Raw genomic sequence first — 18,174 nt, forward strand, 5'->3', positions numbered from 1 at the left:
CTGCTTGTCAGCAGCCTGGCTTTAGGGTACTTTAATCTGGTCGTGGAAATGCATCATCAGCAGGACAATGGTCATCGTCTTTTTAAGGACCGTAAAGTTTCTCTAACCCCTGGGATCCTCCACTGCCAGTTCACCACTCCTCTCTTTCGCCCAATCTGGGTTGGCCTCAGTGTCAGGATGCCGCGGCTGTACTTGAGGCACAGGGTATGTACAGAGGAGGTTCAGGGCTGTGCTAGCACTTTCCTGAAGCTGGATTTATCCAGGGCTTTCCTCCCATGGTAGGGCTGGGAAAGGAGGAGAACAACAACCAGCCAGTCCTGCCGTATTGTCTTCTGCAGTATTCTTTTCTATTCTTAACTTCGAACAACGTTTGCTTTTGTGCACTAAGTTGCGCTCCTTGCTAGGCTATGGAGACTTTAAAAGCGGCTGGCTTATGCCATATTATGCTTCAAAGAAAACTCTTTTTTTTTTTAGTTAAACCCATTCAGACATATTTAATTTGGTAGGTGCTGGAAAATACAGAAATGGTTCTAAACGTATTGCTTTCCTGACTATCGTAATCTCAGAAATAAGTCTTTAAACCTCAAAAGCACTTTATAAAGTCTTTATAAAGAGCAACCATTTTCTCCGCAGATCCCTTTCTGTTTTAGAGGAGGTGGGAATGAAACATGAGTTGTGGGTTTCCCTTTTGTGAAATAACTTACTCAGGTTTGTTGTATGTTCTTTTTATACAGAAAACAGGTGAGAATACGCTCTTTGGTTCCTTTTCACTAATGACCCGTACGGGTTTCTCCAGAGAGCTTTGCAGGCTCACCTGGGAACCCTGCATTGCAAGCTCTGCTGAATACAGATTTCTCTTTTTACAGTTTTTTGACCTTTTTATGCTACACCTAAGTATACAAAGTTTAAGATGATCAGGGGAAGATCTTTCCTTTATAAAGAAGAGAATTTATAAAGGGTTTTATATATTTTATCTTAAATAAATATTAATGGAGAGAACTGTTCCATTGGCTGTTCTTCATTATCCACGAATTCTGACAGCAGGTTTTGAGGGAGGCAGTGGGCGAAGTTTGTTTGTTATTTGGCAGAAAGTCAGGCATATTCTGCAGTTTCATATGAATGATATCTGCTGAAAGTCAGTTAGCTTCCCAACCAACTCTGCTTGCCGTGCCTTAGCAACCACGAGGAAAAATCTGCTGCCACATGGAAACGGATTGGGATTCATGACGACACTCCCTATACCCAGCCACCCTCAAACAACGGTAGCATTTCATCTACTAAACACAGCACCCATATCTTATTTCTGCTTAAATCCCCCTATAATTTAGACAGTAGCAAGTGATGCCAAAAGTGAAAATTTGAAGGTGGCAAAGTGGTAAGCCAAATTGTGCAGTAATTTTCTTTCCCTTCCCCCACTTCTTGCCTGGCCTGACTAAGCCCTGGGAATAAATGAGCATTTACTCCTGCAGAAATTGCTGCTGCCTTGTGTTGCAGGTTGAGGAGGCAGTGTCAGGCAGGTACAGCCCCGTTTTATACCAGGATTCATGTTCAGATCAGAGCTGGAGCGGAAAGTCTCTAATTATTGTTGCTGCTTGCTTTTAGCAAGTCCAGCAAATCTTTTTGAAGAAAGCCTCCCCCCGCTCGACTTCCATCAGTTGTAGCAGTTGCTGTAGTTTCTATCATTATTATGACATTATCATTGTCATGGTTTGTCATGAGAGAAAGAAATCTGTCTAGGAAAAAAAAAATTTTTTTTGATATCTGCATGGAGTGGGTGAGAAGCCTGAGGGAAATTAAGTAACTACCCCTGGTGGATTTTTTAAATTTTTTCTGAGCCACAGTATTGATAGAATTAAATGATTAGTAAAGAGAGAAAGGCACAAACAGATGATTGTATTTGGGAGTGAATTTGGATTCAGCTTTATTTGTGATTCTTTTCTGTTTGCTGTCTCTCATGGTTGGAACGTGAGAAGTTTCCAGCATGAATACTTGTGAAAGTGTATTTTAGGCTTGGATGCTTAAATGCTTGTTGGACATCTGTCTGAATATGTAATTTCCTTTGTGGTCACATTAGCCAATTTAGGATTCAGGTGCTGAGTAGTGGCAGAAATCCCCCTGTCACGGAATAGCAACGATCTCATTACCAGGTAGTCTGTGCTACACCACGTGCATTTCAAAACGGGATGATTTTTTTTCAGGCTACTTATTTAGGGAATAAGCCCTGATAGAGCACAACACTGAAGCATTTGCTTAATTTTAAGTATACTGAGTAATCCAATTTGGAATGCACAAGTGTGATACTGAATTCTTTAGGGAAGCAGTGAGAGTGCCCTGAAACTCTGAACAATTGTTTTCTTATATTTGTACACAAAAATGTTCCTAGAACTGATCAGCAGTGCAGAGTTGATCATGAGCATGTTTGCAAATTAAGCCCTGATAAAACAGATAAATATTGATGAATGTGTTGTAAACTGAAAACAGGTAAAGTTTGATTGCACATTGCAAACTCTTAATGTGGCATTATGCTCAATTTTGGTAGCACAACCAGTTAAAAACCCAGTTATTTGAAAAACTTGGAGTCGAAGCTTAAACAATTTGCTGGGGGCAAAGAGCCTTGGTTCTGCCTTTTCTTGTTTCTTTTAGTTTTATTATAAACCCTGCTGTAAAAGATTTAGAAAAAGGAATAATCTTGATTAATAAAAAAAGTTTTCTTCTCTATTGTTACCAAAGCTTTTTTTTTTTTTCCCCCTCCTTGCTAACTGCACTGGAATATCAGAAGCTCATAGAAGAAGGGCAAAACATTTGCATCCTGTATTTGAAATTATTATTTTTCTACTATTTCTACATCTTCTTTTGTACTTCTAGTGCAGACAGGTTACTGGCTGCTGCCACTGTACTACACCCCGGCTGAGGATAGCACTTGAACTAGAGCTCCAAGCTCTGTTGCTTTGTTTCTTTCTGAGCATGATGGTGATTAAATTGCTAGCAGATGTATGGAGCGTTGCTGATGCTACTGTGACCGCAGTGCTGGCAGTGGCAGAAATGTGAGCAGTTGTTGGAACAGCTTGGGCAGGAGGCAAAGCACAAGCAACTCGTAGGCGAGTCATCCTCTGAGGTTGACATGAGGCCAAAGCAAAATCCCAGATCTAAGAACAAGGAGAAAATTCAACTGTATCTCCAAAAGGTATGACTGAAAAGATGCTCTATAGTATCTTTAGCCCTTGATTAGAACATTGACCAGATTGTAGTAAATGCATAGGGAGTTGCTATAGTGGAGTCAGTTCAACACTCTGCTCAGTAAAGAACTGACTTGGCATCTCACAGCAAGGTAAGGCTTGATCTTTCCAATGGAGACCAAAATGTGCCTTCATTAGTACACTTTGCTTGTTGTGTAGTACGTTGTGGGGGAATTTCTTTCTGAACCTTTCAGAAATCAGTTTGTGCTCATATATAAAAAATATTACCATCAATATCTTTGCATGCGTAGCTTTAAATAATGGCAGAGATTCTCCACTTGTTTAAAAATAATTGTCAAGTTGAGGCAATACTAATTTAAACCCAGATATAGACCTTGCTTAGTAGTATTAGTCATTGAATTAGCTACTGCTTGTAAAAGTCTAGCGGGAGTATTTGATTCTTTGGCTAATAATTCCATGAGCTGGTCATATGGATTGTAAAGAAGTATTTCCTTCTGGTTGTTTTTATTACTTGCCAGTCACTTTATCCTAATCCTCCTTCTTTAAGCACCATTGCTCTACTCCCCATGTTTCTAGTGATTTTAAATATAGCACTAAACTCCTTTATAATTTTTCCCATTTTCAGACTAAATTATCCTTGGTGTACACAAATTTGGATCCTAGCAGTCTTATTCCAAAACCTTCTCCTGGGCCACCTGTCCCAACTGTCCTCTCCTGTCACATGCAAATTGTGTCCCCAAGCTAGGACGCCATCCTCGTGCCACCTTCATACTTCATGCTCTTGATCACCCAGCGCAAGGCACCAGCTCCCTGCCTCTTCCTTCCTGCATCCCCAACAGGGAAGCTGAAGCCTCCTATGCACACCTACTCCTGTATGATGGGAGAGCCCTCCTGGAGGACATCCAGCGCTCTGGATCTGCTCCACCAATGGTCTCCTGTCCCAGGATCATAAGTGCTTCTGCATGGCCGTCTCCTCCCTGACACGTGGTTTGGCACAGCTTCTCCTTAAGCTGGTGAAGAGGCACAGGGGGAAGCCAGGATGGCAGTGCCTGGAGAGAGGCACTTGGCATGGGCTGCAATAGCTGTTCCAAGGTGGTTTTCATGAGAGATGAGTTGTTCGCTTGATGACTAATGAATTTTATTTAAAAGCACATTCTGGCTCATTTTAAGAGTTATTTGCAAATTTATTTTGATTTGGGGTGTATGTGTCAAAATCATTTGGGAGGAGCAGCCTATATTTACCAAATAACTTCAGGGAGGAGTGGTGCTTCCCCCACACAGCAGCCTGATGGTTGGGGTTTTCCAACAAAGCCCGGACCCCTGATCCGCCCCCTCTTCTTCCCCTGTCTGGAAGGAGACTCCCAGTTTGTCCCTAACAGCCTAACTGGAGTCTGCTGAACAGAGGTGCGCCCAGTAGCACAAAATGAAGGGATTTTGTGCTAGCTAAATATTTGAGACAAGTTTAAAAAAAAAAAAAAGAAAAAGAAAAGGGGATCTAGCTTGGTAGCTAGGGCATAAGCACCTAAAATTTGATATGAATTTCAGTTTAATTGCAGTGAGTGTTTCAACGTTACACAGGCTGCACTAGCATCAACAGGAAAGATCATTTTTTCTATTCCAGAATGCCACTTCCACTTTTGTTTTATTTTTTCCTATGCAATATCCATTTTCTTATATTTTTTTAGAAATTTCAGGTGGGTAGATTCTTGCATGGCATACGTTAACATACTCTCCTGGGCTTTTCAATGTTTCATGCTTGCTCCGAGATGATAAAGGTTCAGGCTGCTGCTGGCAGAAGCCATTGTCCTGTCTTCTCCCATTTTAGGGCTGTGAATTCCTTCTCTCTCCTCTGCACCAGAGCTAGCACTGTGTGGTTTGAAGGATAAGCTAGAAGATTTTTTTTTTTTTTTTTTTAAACTCTCCTAGTTGTCAGCCTAAGTCACCTTTTGCCAGGGGTTGCAGTTCCCACCGGCACCGCTGGAATCAGCTTGGTGATCGTTGGCATCAGCCTGGGAATGCAGTGGGGACGGGGAAATTGATGTATAAGCTTCAACCGTGCTGCTGCAGTGAGTGAGACTTGTTGAACGAAAGACTTGGACAAAAACCAAGTGACGCGTTGGTATGTAGGGCTGCAGCAGAACCAAGGTGTTAATGTCGTGCCGGCTAGGACAAGTAAGTGGGATCTGAGGCAATGATGTTGCACTCTTACGTCATGTTTGTTGGGTACGGGTGAAGGGAATGAAGCTTTTATGTTATAGTATTTCCATATGGAGCTACTGTTGGAATGGAATTATACTAACATTTGTGATGAGCGTGGAAGGCTAAACAGCATTAGATGCTTCTGCAGTTCCTTGTCACTTCCCTTTCTAAAAATACAGTAACAAGAATACGGGGGGGGGAAGCAGGTGACATTACTGAAATATGGATTCTGTAATTCTTACAGGGTGTGAAGGATGGGTTGGTTTTTTTTATATGATTGCAATATACAAGTGTGAATTGGATCCTTCTCAAAGCAAGGAATTAATTATGTTGCCCACAAGTTGAAATAACGTGAGGGAGCCCCACACAATCCTCCCATTGTGCTGCCAGTGCACCTGCACAACGTCTTCTGTTCCCCTTCCAGGCTTCTTTTAGGCAATGCTTATTTGTCTCTTGTACGGCTTGTAGTAAGATAGAAGTTGCCAATAAGCATCAGAGTAGAGGATATCTTGTCTTTTAACACTGACAAGATATGGAAGTATCATGGGGAGTAAAGGTGGGGTAACCTTGCTCTCGTAGAGATGTTTATCCTGTCTCTATTTGCCTTCCAGAGTTCTGGGTCACTTAATTTTATAACTTGAAGTCCCCAACCTTTATTGAGCAGCAGTAGGGTTTTGGAATTTGCATTTCCTTGCTGTGAAGAGTTACGTGTCTTTTTCCTTTCTATCTCCTCCAATACGAATCCTCTCTAATTTCATTGAGTGATTGGCTATTCTCACGTTACATGAAACAGAGCACAGAAAGACTGCCTTTTCTCTGTGCCATTTCATTATTTTGTATAATTGCATTACGTCTCCTGTAATCTCTCCTTTGTAAGGTAAATAGTCACAGTCTTTTCTGTCTCTTCTCATATTAAAATTTATCCAAATCCTTTATTATGCCTACTACTATTATTGTCTGAACCCCCTCTAATATTGGAGCATCCATTTTTTGAGATGCTGTTACCGCTGCAGCATGTGGCATGGCAGAGATAATGCTGATCTACATTAGAGCAATGTTACTTCCCCATTAGTCACCATTTTATTCCTCATTTATCCTAATATTTTTTTAACTACATTTAAGAATTTCACTTAGAAGAGTGGTCTTCCTTGAGAAGTGTTCTGTGACCCTGAGGTGTCTTTACTGAATTGATGAAGTTTGCTTTAAGAGGTGTTAGAGCATGTGTAATTACATTTTTTCTCTCTAGTACATGCTGCTTTTAATGTTGAGCTTGTCACAATACTGTCTTTTCACCTAGCCTTTTTTTAGGTTTATCTTGACATTCATCACTGTCATTTCTGGTCTTTCCTGACTCAAACAATTGTGTGTTGCCTACAGACTTAACCACCTCATTGCTCATCTTTTCCAGATCAAGAATAAATGTAGTAAACAACACAGAACTGAGTTTACCAAACTTTTTTCCTGATGTTAAAAAAACCCCAATGATTTACAAGCTTGAGTTAGACTACTCAGATGATTTGAGAAATTCTTTTTATTTAGATTTCCATGGGTAAAAAACCTAAATTGCTGCTACTTTTTTCATACAAAACCCCCCAGAACAAAACTAAAGCTCTACCAAATTGTCTTACAGACCCTGTCCAGAAGAATTTCAAATCCTTATTTGGAAACTCCTGCAAACAAGGTACTTGTCAAGCTTCTTTTTAATTCCATTTTATCAAACAACATATTAGGAATCTTTTTGCTCTGGTTCAACCTCTTAATCGTAGCTTTGAAGACACTTGTGAACGTGGCTTGCAGTTAAATCCAATTACCAAGTTATAATGTGTGTGTGTGTGTTAGAAATTGTCTACTCCTATTAGTGAATTTGCAAACTGAATTGTGAATTCCAACATGCACTCACTTCCCAGCTGTTTACATGATTGCCACTGTTAGCTTAGTTTTGCAATATTTGAGAGCTCTATTTTTGCATCTCACAAGACTTTTTACTGTCTCAGGACTATTTTTTATTCCTTGAAAGATTCCCAAACATAGGAAACAAAACAAAACAAAAGGTGAAACCATGGCATTGTTTTTCTTTCAAGTTCGTTATTTGTGTTACTGATGTGTTTTGCTGGGATGGTGAGGAAACATCACAACAGAAGCCTGAGTTAAATTCACCAGTAAGAAGTAGTACATAGATTCAGGTGGAACATGATTTTATGGAAGATGGAGTTGGGTCCTGTTTTGATAGACGCATCTGCAGCCTTGAGGCGTCAGGTGGAAATCAGGTGTGTGGGAAGTCAGAGGTGTGTCCATTCTGAAAGACCACATCCTCCTGGCAAAGTACGGATGAACTGACCTGTAGCTATCATAGGATACTGCCAAAGTTTCTGAACAAAAAGAAAAAACCTATGAAATGATGTTTCAATGTGTATTAGGCTTGTATTAAAGTATTTAACTCAAATATATGTGGAATAATGTTTAATTTTAACCGCATTTGTGTGGCTGTGCAATGGCTAATATAGTCTGTTTTCACTTGTTTCATTTGAACTTGTTTGTTGTTCAAAGATAAAACTCACAGTTACTAAACCCTCTGCTTTTCTAAGGCAGTAAATGTAAAAGTAGTCCAGCCCGTGGCGGCATCTGCAACCCATGTGATACGACTGGGTACGGCAGAAATCGGGGTGCATTTCCTATGAGGCTTTGACTGCTTGCTTGTCGCTTAGCTGGGGAGAAGGCATTGCTCAGAGGGAAGGAGCGGACAGTGGCGAGGCAATTTACTACAGCAGGAATAAATCCCTGTTTGTCACAGTTTTCGATTTCTCTTTTCATTCAGATTTATGGAGAAAGTTCATCCTGTGCTGGAAGAGCTCTCAGGAATATTTTTACCCTACAAGCGTCTGACCTGATTAAAGACAGGGTGTACCTTACTGGCATTTGCAGGTAACACGAGATTATTCGTTTTAATCAACTGAATGGGTTTTATTTGCATTTGTCTGGGCCCTGATTTGACAAGTGAGTAAATTCTGAGATTTTGTGTGTGTGACTAAGAATTGAAAATATTTTCTAAAAAAATTCTTTAAAATCTCATGTATTTTAATATCTTTTCTTATGTTACTTAGTCAGTTGGCCTGATTGTATGTCCATTAATTTGATTGCTTATGATTTCATATACAATTGCGTTTGTTATTTTGTTGAAAATAGAGCGTATTAAATTCAGCCCTGGTCTGGAGTTATAAAAGAGATTAATTGGATTCATAAGATTTAGTTACACAGTGATTTTTGCATGTAATTTATGGAATATTTCTGTAATGAAGTGATTTTCCATTTGTGTTGCATTACAGCATAAATGCTTCCTCCTATTTTCAATTATGCCAGAGTGTGCAGATCTCTATTATAGCACCATTGATTCATATCCATATTAAAGAAAAAGCCACAACTTTTTTCTTTAATGATTTAAAAAGACAAGTTTACCAATAATGTGCAAGATGAAGTACATCCTAGAGCAATACTTAAGGTCTTACACATATATCGTGTAGCTGTATTGCTTATGCCTATGCTCAGAAAGGAAATAAAATCCTAAGGCTAAAAGCTGGATTTTATTTAGCTCTTCTGCATCTTTGGATGACTCTCTGTATGCAGCACAAATTGATAAAAATATTACATATTGTAAAGTGTGCCACATGAATTAGGTATGTAAGGGAACTTACTCATCCAACACAAGTTCCCTCATTGTAACTAGGGGCATCCACTGAGACTTGCCAGAATAATTTATTCCCTTGAAATTAATAGAATTACAGAAATCAGTAAGTGAGACAAAGTGTTTGCCCTGCTGAACAAAAAGATTCCCTTTCAATAGCTTTAAAAAAATAGCTCTTCTTTATAAAAGAGCATTTTAACATTACTGTAGTGTAAGAAGCGATGTTTCGTTTATTTTCAGGAGAAGCTGTGTTGGATCGGAACTGGTAGACTGGCTTTTGGAGCAGTGCCCTTTTGTTAAGTGCAGGTCTACAGCAGCTGGAGTGTGGCAGCTCCTCCTGGATATGGGCATTATATTATCAGGTCAGTCTCGGTAGCGCTCCTGTGTGAGGAAGACTATCAGTTTCTCCTGCATAGGCTAAGACTCACATTTTTGATGGGAGAGGAAGGAGGAAAAAAAAAAAAGCAGATTGCTCCATTTTTCTTGACAATTGTTTATTTTACCATCTCTTCAGTAGGCTCACCCCTGTGACCTTTCATTTCATAAATACCAAAGGTGAATCTCTCTCTCTCTCTTTTTTTTTTTTTTTTTTTTTTTTTAGGTAGCTTCCTTCCTTTTGCTTTTGCAAATGCAATTGCCTATTGCCAAGTTGCAAACAGCGTGTGTGTCTTTTCCAGCTTGGTGTTTTTGGTTTGGTTTTTTTTTTTTTTTTTCCTCCTCAAGCTCTTTTACGTTTTTCACGAGACAGCAGCTGTTTAGCCACTGCAGATCGTGGCTTCACCAGAAGACTTCTCTAGCAATTAGTGATTTCCCCTTCCCCTCTATGTTTTTCATAGTTTTAGATTACAATGGATTGAGAGAGGATTCAGCTCGAGATGTTTGTGGTGCCGGGCTCTACCCAGCTGTCCCTGCCTTTCCCACCAAATTTAGGGTTTGGTCCAGTTTACGTGGTTGGCGATAATTACACCGGTAATCCACCTCTGGAAATCTGATGGACTTTATGTTGTAGCTGGGACTGCTTAGGCAGCTTCACTCAGAACGTACCACACCCTGGGGTCTCTGCTAGACACTTAACTTTCCTCCCTGTGAAAAGGTGAGGTCTTACAGAAGATTTCTGCTTATGTATGCTGACAGTATACGTAAAGATTTTCTCCTGCCCCAACTACACTGACAATATGTCTGATGGTGCAGCCTCAACAAGAGCTGAATGACTCTCCAGCAGGAGCTTGTGCTTTCAGCTTTGGACCTCATCCTTCAATCCCAGTTCAATCTCGGTTATGCCAGGGAAGATGACAGCTGTTGTATTGGTGCACCATCTTACCCAGGTCTGCTCTACAGAACCAGAGACCGTGAATTTGAGGAGAAGCTGGGATATGATGAGCTGCATCCCCATTATTGAAGTTTGTTTACTAGTACCTGGCCACTAGTGAGAACATATTAGAAGCCAATGGAAATTGAGAGTCAGAAATCTGACAAGTGAAAGATTTTTATCCCCTAATTCTGAACTGATTTCCAAATTGATTAAATATACTCAGCGGTCTTAAAGAATCTCAGGAACCTGGACATCTTCAAACTGAGGTTTTGGGGTTGTCCTGTTGGGATGCACTGAGTTAATATGAGAGGACAGGATTGCTTCTATGCTGAGATTGCAATCCTTTTGCCCTGTGCGGTGGTAGATTAAAGTCAAGTGCAATACAGAATGTGGTTGGGGACACAGAACCTTTATGCAGTAAGGGTTTAAAGGATATCTAATGTTATTTTTTCTAACAGTGGACAGACAACTCTATTTTCAAGACACTCATGCTTTCTACCAGTTCTCAGCGGATGAATGTACCTACCTTTTCTGTGAATTTGAGAAAGAGGAGGGATGGAAGAATGGAGTAAAGCTCCTACTTCAACTACTGCCGTTGTCTCCTCCCAGGATTGACATGTGCAATCTGTAAGTGTGCAAATACAGCTGTTTTCAACTTCTGCTGACTGTTTTGTAAGTAGTTGGCTTACAATGACACTGCTTATCCCCAAACCACCCTGCAAATGAGCCAGCTTTCTTTTCAGGGTTGACAAGCTTTGTAGACATGGGCTTTTCAGCTGAGAAAGTCAGTGTGGGTAGGTAAATGAAGGCACTCAACTTGGGGGTTTTGGCATATGGTGGTTCTTACGCACTAGCTTGCTAACTCTAGGTTGCTATATTGCCTGGGCAAATGGCTTGCTTATTTTTTTGGTCTCCTCTTACATTTGGAGGTTTGGCACGGATTTGGCAGCAGGCATGCTGTGAAGCTGATTGACTAGCAGATCAGGTACCCTTGTTCTGGGTCAGGATCAGCTATCGAATGGATGGAGAGGATGGGTAGGACTGTGGTAGTGTCAGTCACCTGATTTTAGTTTGCTACTGCATGTTTGCACGTACAGAGCTCTCTAGCCTCACACTATTATTCCTTTTTCAGAATATACTGTTTAAGAGTTTCACTTCCTATATGTCTCCTCTTCCATCTGAGTATTCGATGTTATCATACCCTCTGTGCTGATACAGCTGCGCTCTAAATGTTGTCTATTTAGGGCAGCTAGAAGGGAACCATAGTTATCTGTGCCACAGTGAGAGGCCAAAATATAGGAAAAAGGTGCCAGTGAGAGATCTGGAGGCTCGCGACCCCTCATACCTTGCCAAATCTGCAGGAGCTGGCTTGTATAGACCAGTTGGGTTAAATTCTTTCATTGTCCCTAGCATGATGAAACCTCAAACCTGATACTTATACTGTGGAGAATTGTTACTCTGCCAGTAGTAGGATTTATTCTCTTTGAAGTCAAAGACAAAACTTTCTTCTATAAGCACTTTCCTTCTCTACCTATTAGATTTTAAAAACACATTCTCTCAAATAAATTTCCAATGGAAATATTTTAAAGGAGCACAAAGCCTAAAATCCCTGTAAGATGTCTCAAGCCCAGTTTCTTAAATCCAGGCATTTAGTCTGATTCTTAAATGTGTTGAGCTGGTATAAAAAAAAAATCTCAGTAATTTCTGTGCATGGCTCAGGGCAGAAACTTGATTCCCTCTCCTTTTGCTGACTGCCTTCACTAACCAGAAACTGGCAGTTCTGGAGTGGAGATTCCCTTGAAAATGCATTTATTTGGTCAGCTTGAGTGAGTGTAGCCAAGTGACAAGGACCCCAAACTGGCTGAAGCAGGGCACCGAATGTGATCTTCTAAGCAGATGACTCATATGGGAGAAAACCTTTGAATATTTTTGCAAATAGAAATTCTTGTCTTCCAGCCTACTTTGGTGCTAAGCAGTTTGGCTGTCCCTCAAATATCAGGGCAACTTCAGTGGGAATTAGGGTTTTCCTCGTTATCACTGCCAATCAGGCCACTTGTCATGGTTCATGACTACTCGTACAAAAGCTTTGAATAAAAAAGACAGAACAGATAGGACATATTGATGTGTTCTGTGAAGGATGCTGGGTAGGAAAACGGATTAAAGACTTTTAAGGTTTGAGCTGAAAATGCGTCCTGCATGCTGACCTTGGCTGGAGAGTACCACTATTTTACAGTCTGCTTTGCTGTTTTATCGTTCCAGTGCAACTGTCATTTCTAGTGGAGGATGATTCCTGTCACATTAATTGAACAGTTATTCATTAATGTACATTTACAGATCCTTCCTGCTCACATTATTCAAATTTTAGTTGAAGCTGGATTCCTTTTGGGAACATTGTCACTGAAGAATTATTTTCTGGAGGTTTTACCTGTCAGATTGTGAGGGTGCTTTTAAAAAAAAAAATAAAAAATTGAAGGAATTGAATTTTAAATAATAGTATACTCTCGAGGGAGTGTGATATTAAAGGCAAAGGAGGCTTTTCCAGGTTCAAAATTCTCCATACTTGATGCAAATAGCACACCGCTAAAACACAATCTGAAAGGGAACAGATGTGATGAGGTATTTGTTAAAATTATCTGACCAGGTTAAATAAACCCATATGCTCTTTTTCGTGAGGAAAGTAGGTAATTCTAAAACCTCTTCCTTGCAGTCAGTGTTTGTCTTTTCTCAAATATGTAAGCTGTTCTGCATACCAGTAGAAGCACACTCTTTCTCATAATTAATATTTTTGTTTTCATTTTTCTGTCTTAGTTTTTCTCATAGTCTGTATTGATGGCATTAATTCTGTATGTACACAGAGACAGAGAAATTCTCACCTTATTAATTAGATTCCATGCTTTTGACGAAATCAGAAGCAACTACCTGCTTGTGCACCAGAAGGCAATGCCGGGCATCTCCCGGTGCTCCCGAGTGCCAGACGAGCTCTGCCTCCTCCGCAGCTGGTGGGCAGCAGCCTTGTGCTTGCCTGGGCTGCTGGGTGCGTCAGGGGGTCTCTCTGGAGCACCGTGGATCTGCTCTCCCAGAAGGAGTCTGCAGACCTGAGTAGGCAGTAGCGGCTGTGGGGACTTCCTTCAGCAGTTCTTCTGGAAACCCCGTTAAATAAGCGTGGTCTGGTCTCAACTTTCTGTACAGATTTTTGATGGATTTGTGTTTGTTTCTGGGTGGTATTAACAGTGCTACCAAATAATACTACAGTAAGTTCTACAAAGAAAATAGTGTTCTGAAGCCTGAGATGTGCTTATGGTTCCTGAATAAATGCTCCCTGTTGCCTTTTGACCTTGACAAATTCCCTACATTAAACATAACATTGGTGGGAACCTACCATGGAAAACAAGATGGGACCTAGCAAATTTTTAGCAGCTCACACTAAACCGAAGGCTAATGTTATTATGTGTATTACACAGGACTGAGCCCCTGTAAATGTTGTCAGATGAGATGGGACTCATGCAGAGGCCTCTTGGGGTCATTAAACACCCTATGTTAATCACAGCCAATTCTGCTTGAAGAGAAAAGAAGTGAATATTGCAATAGCCTGGGAACAAAAGATCTGTATTGAAAGCTGTGCCGTGGACTTCCTTACAACCTTGAGCGATCACTTAGGCTCTCATCCAATGCCGCCTGAATTCTTTTCCAGTGACTGCAATGGCTTTGTATCAGGTGTTTAATCTTTATGTGCTTCTATTTCCTTCTTTGTAGATGGAGGTGTTTATAACAACACCGAATTCCCAGAACCACTGGTAGACTCAGTGAATCTGTCAAGAATGCATTGGGTACCTTAGATTATTGAAATGTATCCCATAGTATTTTTTTTTAAATTATTTGAACAGATGTTAACAGGGGATTTTTTTCTTTATCTCATATTGCTTGTTATTTTCTTTTTGGAAGTGTTAGACTATATTCTGTATCTTATATGCTGAAATAATATACATGTTATTAATTTCAGAAAAGTAACCATTCTTAAAAATAATTTGGTTTCAATGCAAATAGCCAGGATGGGATATTCATTCAGTTACTGCATTATGGAGTTCTTGGAAAGCTTTTTTGGACGCAAACATCTCTTAGGTATCCATGGGTCTTTTACTGGCACTGTAGGTGGATTGTAAAGCCAGCGTAGAGATATACGTAGTGGCTTTACATTGGACAGTTGAGGTCCAGGCCCAGGACCACGGGTTTATCCGTATTGCTTCCTCTGTCAGCGGGTCGGGAAGCACTGTAGTTGCTTTCATGCGGTGTAGAGTAATAATTGCGCTGTACCTGACTTGCCTGCATGCAGATCTAGGGCAAGCATCCCTGCATCTCGCTCTGCTTAATGCACTACCGAGCCCATGGACCACTGAGCTGTGTAGGCTTTAGGCTGGTTTGCCTGGGCTTTGGTACTCCTATTTGATATCAGCCCTACTAGGTCATAGCTGGCCCCTTTTGAAAAAAAAAAAATAGGGTGATATCTGTCCTGATTCTGTTCCTTGATATATACTCTGTTTTATTCTTTTCTATTAGCCTGGGTATCATGATACACGCTTCCTCTCTGGTTCTAGAGAGCTGACGATAATTTTTAGTATATTAATGGTTTCAGAAGTATTTGATGCTCATATGCAGATGAATACTGGGGTATTTTTAAATAGAAGATGAAATGATAAAGGCCCAAGACAGAAATAGCTGTTCTATATGCTGTTCTGGGTTTATAGATTGCATCTGTGGCTGTGTCTACTGAGCTGCTATCTTTTGCCTCCAATTTAGAAGAACCAGGTCCTAACCTGGTTCTGAGAGATCAGAAGACATCAGATGTGTAGGGAAACATAGGCATCTAAAGAGGTCAGTTATTTTCATCTCATTCCCAATTGTAAACAGAAAGACTGAATAAATCGGTCTTTGTAAATGAAACTGCATTCATTTATTTCTTTTGGGCTGTTTATAACACTTAAAATGTTAAATCACATTTTTCTTTGAAAAGGAAAGGCAGTTGTGAAAACAATTGTGATTTCTAATCCAAATTACCATTTTGGTCTGAATATGCCCCGAAATGAATGCATGTGTCATTCTGTGCTTTCTGACCTTCATTTTTTTTTTAATCAGGGAAAGAAATTTTTGGACATGGGATGTAAGAACCACAATATACCAGCTGCATATTCCAGACATGTTGTCAGCTCTCTCCCTAAACACATCAAGGCATATGAGCAATTAAATAATTAGTCAAAGATAGAAGCTTCTGCTAATACCTGGGATTTATGTTTATTACAGCAGCTGCAGCTTTGCGTATCTGCTCGGTTTGCTGGCACACCACACTTCTTGAAAACCATGAAAAACAAAGATCTCAAGAGCTTTTTTCTTCTTCCCATACTAATAAACCTATCATATTGGTATCTATCTTCTGATTGTCAATAAACCTTCTGAAAGGCTTGCAGATGTTCTAGTGATGGGAATTAGGCTGTTTTAAAGAAAAATACAGTCCAATCCAGTGCTGTCCACAGCAGCTTTTGTGTGGCTTTTTCATATGGGTCAGACTTCTGTGGCAGTTTCTAGAAGGGTTCTTCCTGCACTGCCTCACTTCTGCAAAGACACAAAGTACTCTGTCTTGTGAGTTACTGTCAACAGAACCTGTCAATAGTGTTCTCAGCCATTGCTTGAGTTTGCTAATTTATGGCTTCTTACATGTATTCTTTTCATTTTCACTTCTTTTTACATCAAACTTAATGTGTCTCATAATGATTTTGATGTCGTCTGCTTTTATCTATGTGAGCTTGCCTTCCACACCTTAGCAAAGCTAAATAGTGGTGGGCAGGTGGAAAACTCTTTGCTCTGTTGATGGAGTGTGTTTTTAGCAGAGCAAAATACTCATTCAAATAAGCGCCTCTAAGTTAAGAGGGTCCTGTGTTCTTCAGTTCTGCATCATATATTTTTAGTTGAAGAATTCTCTCACTGTTTTATGTAAGTCCAATCAAGACAGTTCTTGACAGCAGGGGACAAAGGGTGTACTCTGTCATTACTGACACAATTAATTATTGTCATGTTGCAGTCATTGTTTTGATGTGGAATCTCAAAAGCCCTTTTACATTAGTGCCTGTGGCTACACAGTTCCTTGCTTTCCAGGAATCAAAAGATGTTGAAACAGAATGAAAGAAATAATAAAATCTTATTTTTACTTTTTTAAAGGCCTGATCAAAAAATAGAAGATACGGCAGAAACCAATGCTGAAATTCTTGCTCGTCTTACTTCTGCGGTAAGGTCACTGCATCAAAGTTTGTACTGATCACGTTTGAAATATTGTCATGTTTTGGATCCTTTCAAATTAAAGACTTAGTCTTAGTGAACAGGTGTGTGTAATGCAAACTACTTTTTTGTCTCTGAAAGGGGGAAGCTTTTCTGCTCTTTGTGCAATTCCACAGCTATTCAAATCAATCCAAGCAAGGACTGCTGTGGTCTGCTCTTTTTGCAGAAAGGACCTGGGGTTCCTGGTGGATAGCAGGTTGAACATGAGCTGGAAATGTGCCCTCATGGCAAAGCAAGCCAACTGCCTCCTGGGCCGCATTAGGGAGAGCATTACCCTCAGGCTAAGGGAGCTGATCATTCCCCTCTACTCAGCACTGGTGTGACACATCTGGAGTGCTGGCTTCGGTTCTGGACTCCCATTACAAGAGGCATGTGGACATACTGGAGTGTATCCTGTGAATGACCGTGAAGATGATCAAGGGATTAGACTATCTGACTTACAAGGAGAGGCTGAGAGAACTGGGAGTTGAGCTTGGAGAATAGAAAGCACGGGGAGGATCTTATCAGTGTGTATAAATACCTGATGGGAGGGAACGAGGGAACAAAGAAGATGGAGCCAGGCTCTTCTTGGTGGTGTCCTGTGACAGGACAGGAAACAACAAGCACAAACTGAATTTCAAGAAATTCTACTGAAACATAAGAAAAAACTTTTTTCACTGTGAGGGTGATCAAATGGTAGAACAGGTTCCCCAGGGAGGTGGTGGAGTCCCCATGCTTGGAGATGTTCAGAACTCAACTGGACATGGTCTTGAGCTGACCTGCTTTTGAGCAGTGGGGTTGGATCAGATGACCTCCAAGAAGTGCCTTCCTACCTCAACCATTCTATGAGTGTATGGTTCTATGAACATTACACCTAAATCATGGTATCAGCAAAACATGAAATTAGTGCTAGTTCTGTTTTGGGTACAGAGATGAAAGTGAACGAAGCAGGGTGAAGTTGTCATAAAAAAGGCATGAGGATAAGAACTACTTTAAGTAAAACGAATAAAGTACTATCTTGAAATTGCTGAAAAATGGAAGGCAAGGAGAATTTGTGCTAAATTTCATAAAGACAGCTGTTTTTACAAAAGATATTTTGTAAATGTGTTTGAAAAGCTGGTGGTTCTGTATGGTCAACACCTTATGCAAAAATAATTTACAATTGAAAGCCAGAGAGGGACTGTTTACAAGGGCATGTAGTGACAGGACAAGAGGGAATGGCTTTAAACTGTAAGAGGGCCGATTTAGATTAGATATAAGGAAGAAATTTTTTACTGTGAGGGTGGTGAGGCACTGGCACAGGTTGCCCAGAGAAGCTGTGGATGCCCCATCCCTGGAAGTGTTCAAGGCCAGGTTGGATGGGGCTTTGGGCAACATGGTCTAGTGGAGGGTGTCCCTGCCCACAGCAGGGGGGTTGGAACTAGATGATCTTGAAGGCCCTTTCAACCCAAACCATTCCATGATTCTATGTATGAGATTAGAAA

At 40.5% G+C, this 18,174-nt stretch overlaps 1 protein-coding gene across 3 annotated transcripts in view; it reads left to right on the top strand.

Annotated features, from left to right (window-relative positions):
• The window catches only part of RAPGEF5 (Rap guanine nucleotide exchange factor 5), a 160,294-nt gene that overhangs the window by 19,609 nt on the left and 122,511 nt on the right, over positions 1–18,174 (top strand). For all 3 annotated transcript variants that reach the window (XM_054815308.1, XM_054815306.1, XM_054815307.1), the window contains exons 2-6: positions 7,027–7,077; positions 8,212–8,318; positions 9,316–9,437; positions 10,846–11,014; positions 16,595–16,661. In XM_054815308.1, the coding sequence (XP_054671283.1) occupies positions 7,027–7,077; positions 8,212–8,318; positions 9,316–9,437; positions 10,846–11,014; positions 16,595–16,661 (516 nt within the window). The remainder of the gene's footprint in view (positions 1–7,026; positions 7,078–8,211; positions 8,319–9,315; positions 9,438–10,845; positions 11,015–16,594; positions 16,662–18,174) is intronic.

The sequence above is a fragment of the Grus americana genome, chromosome 2, assembly GCF_028858705.1.
Source record: "Grus americana isolate bGruAme1 chromosome 2, bGruAme1.mat, whole genome shotgun sequence".
Classification (NCBI taxonomy): Eukaryota; Metazoa; Chordata; class Aves; order Gruiformes; family Gruidae; genus Grus; species Grus americana.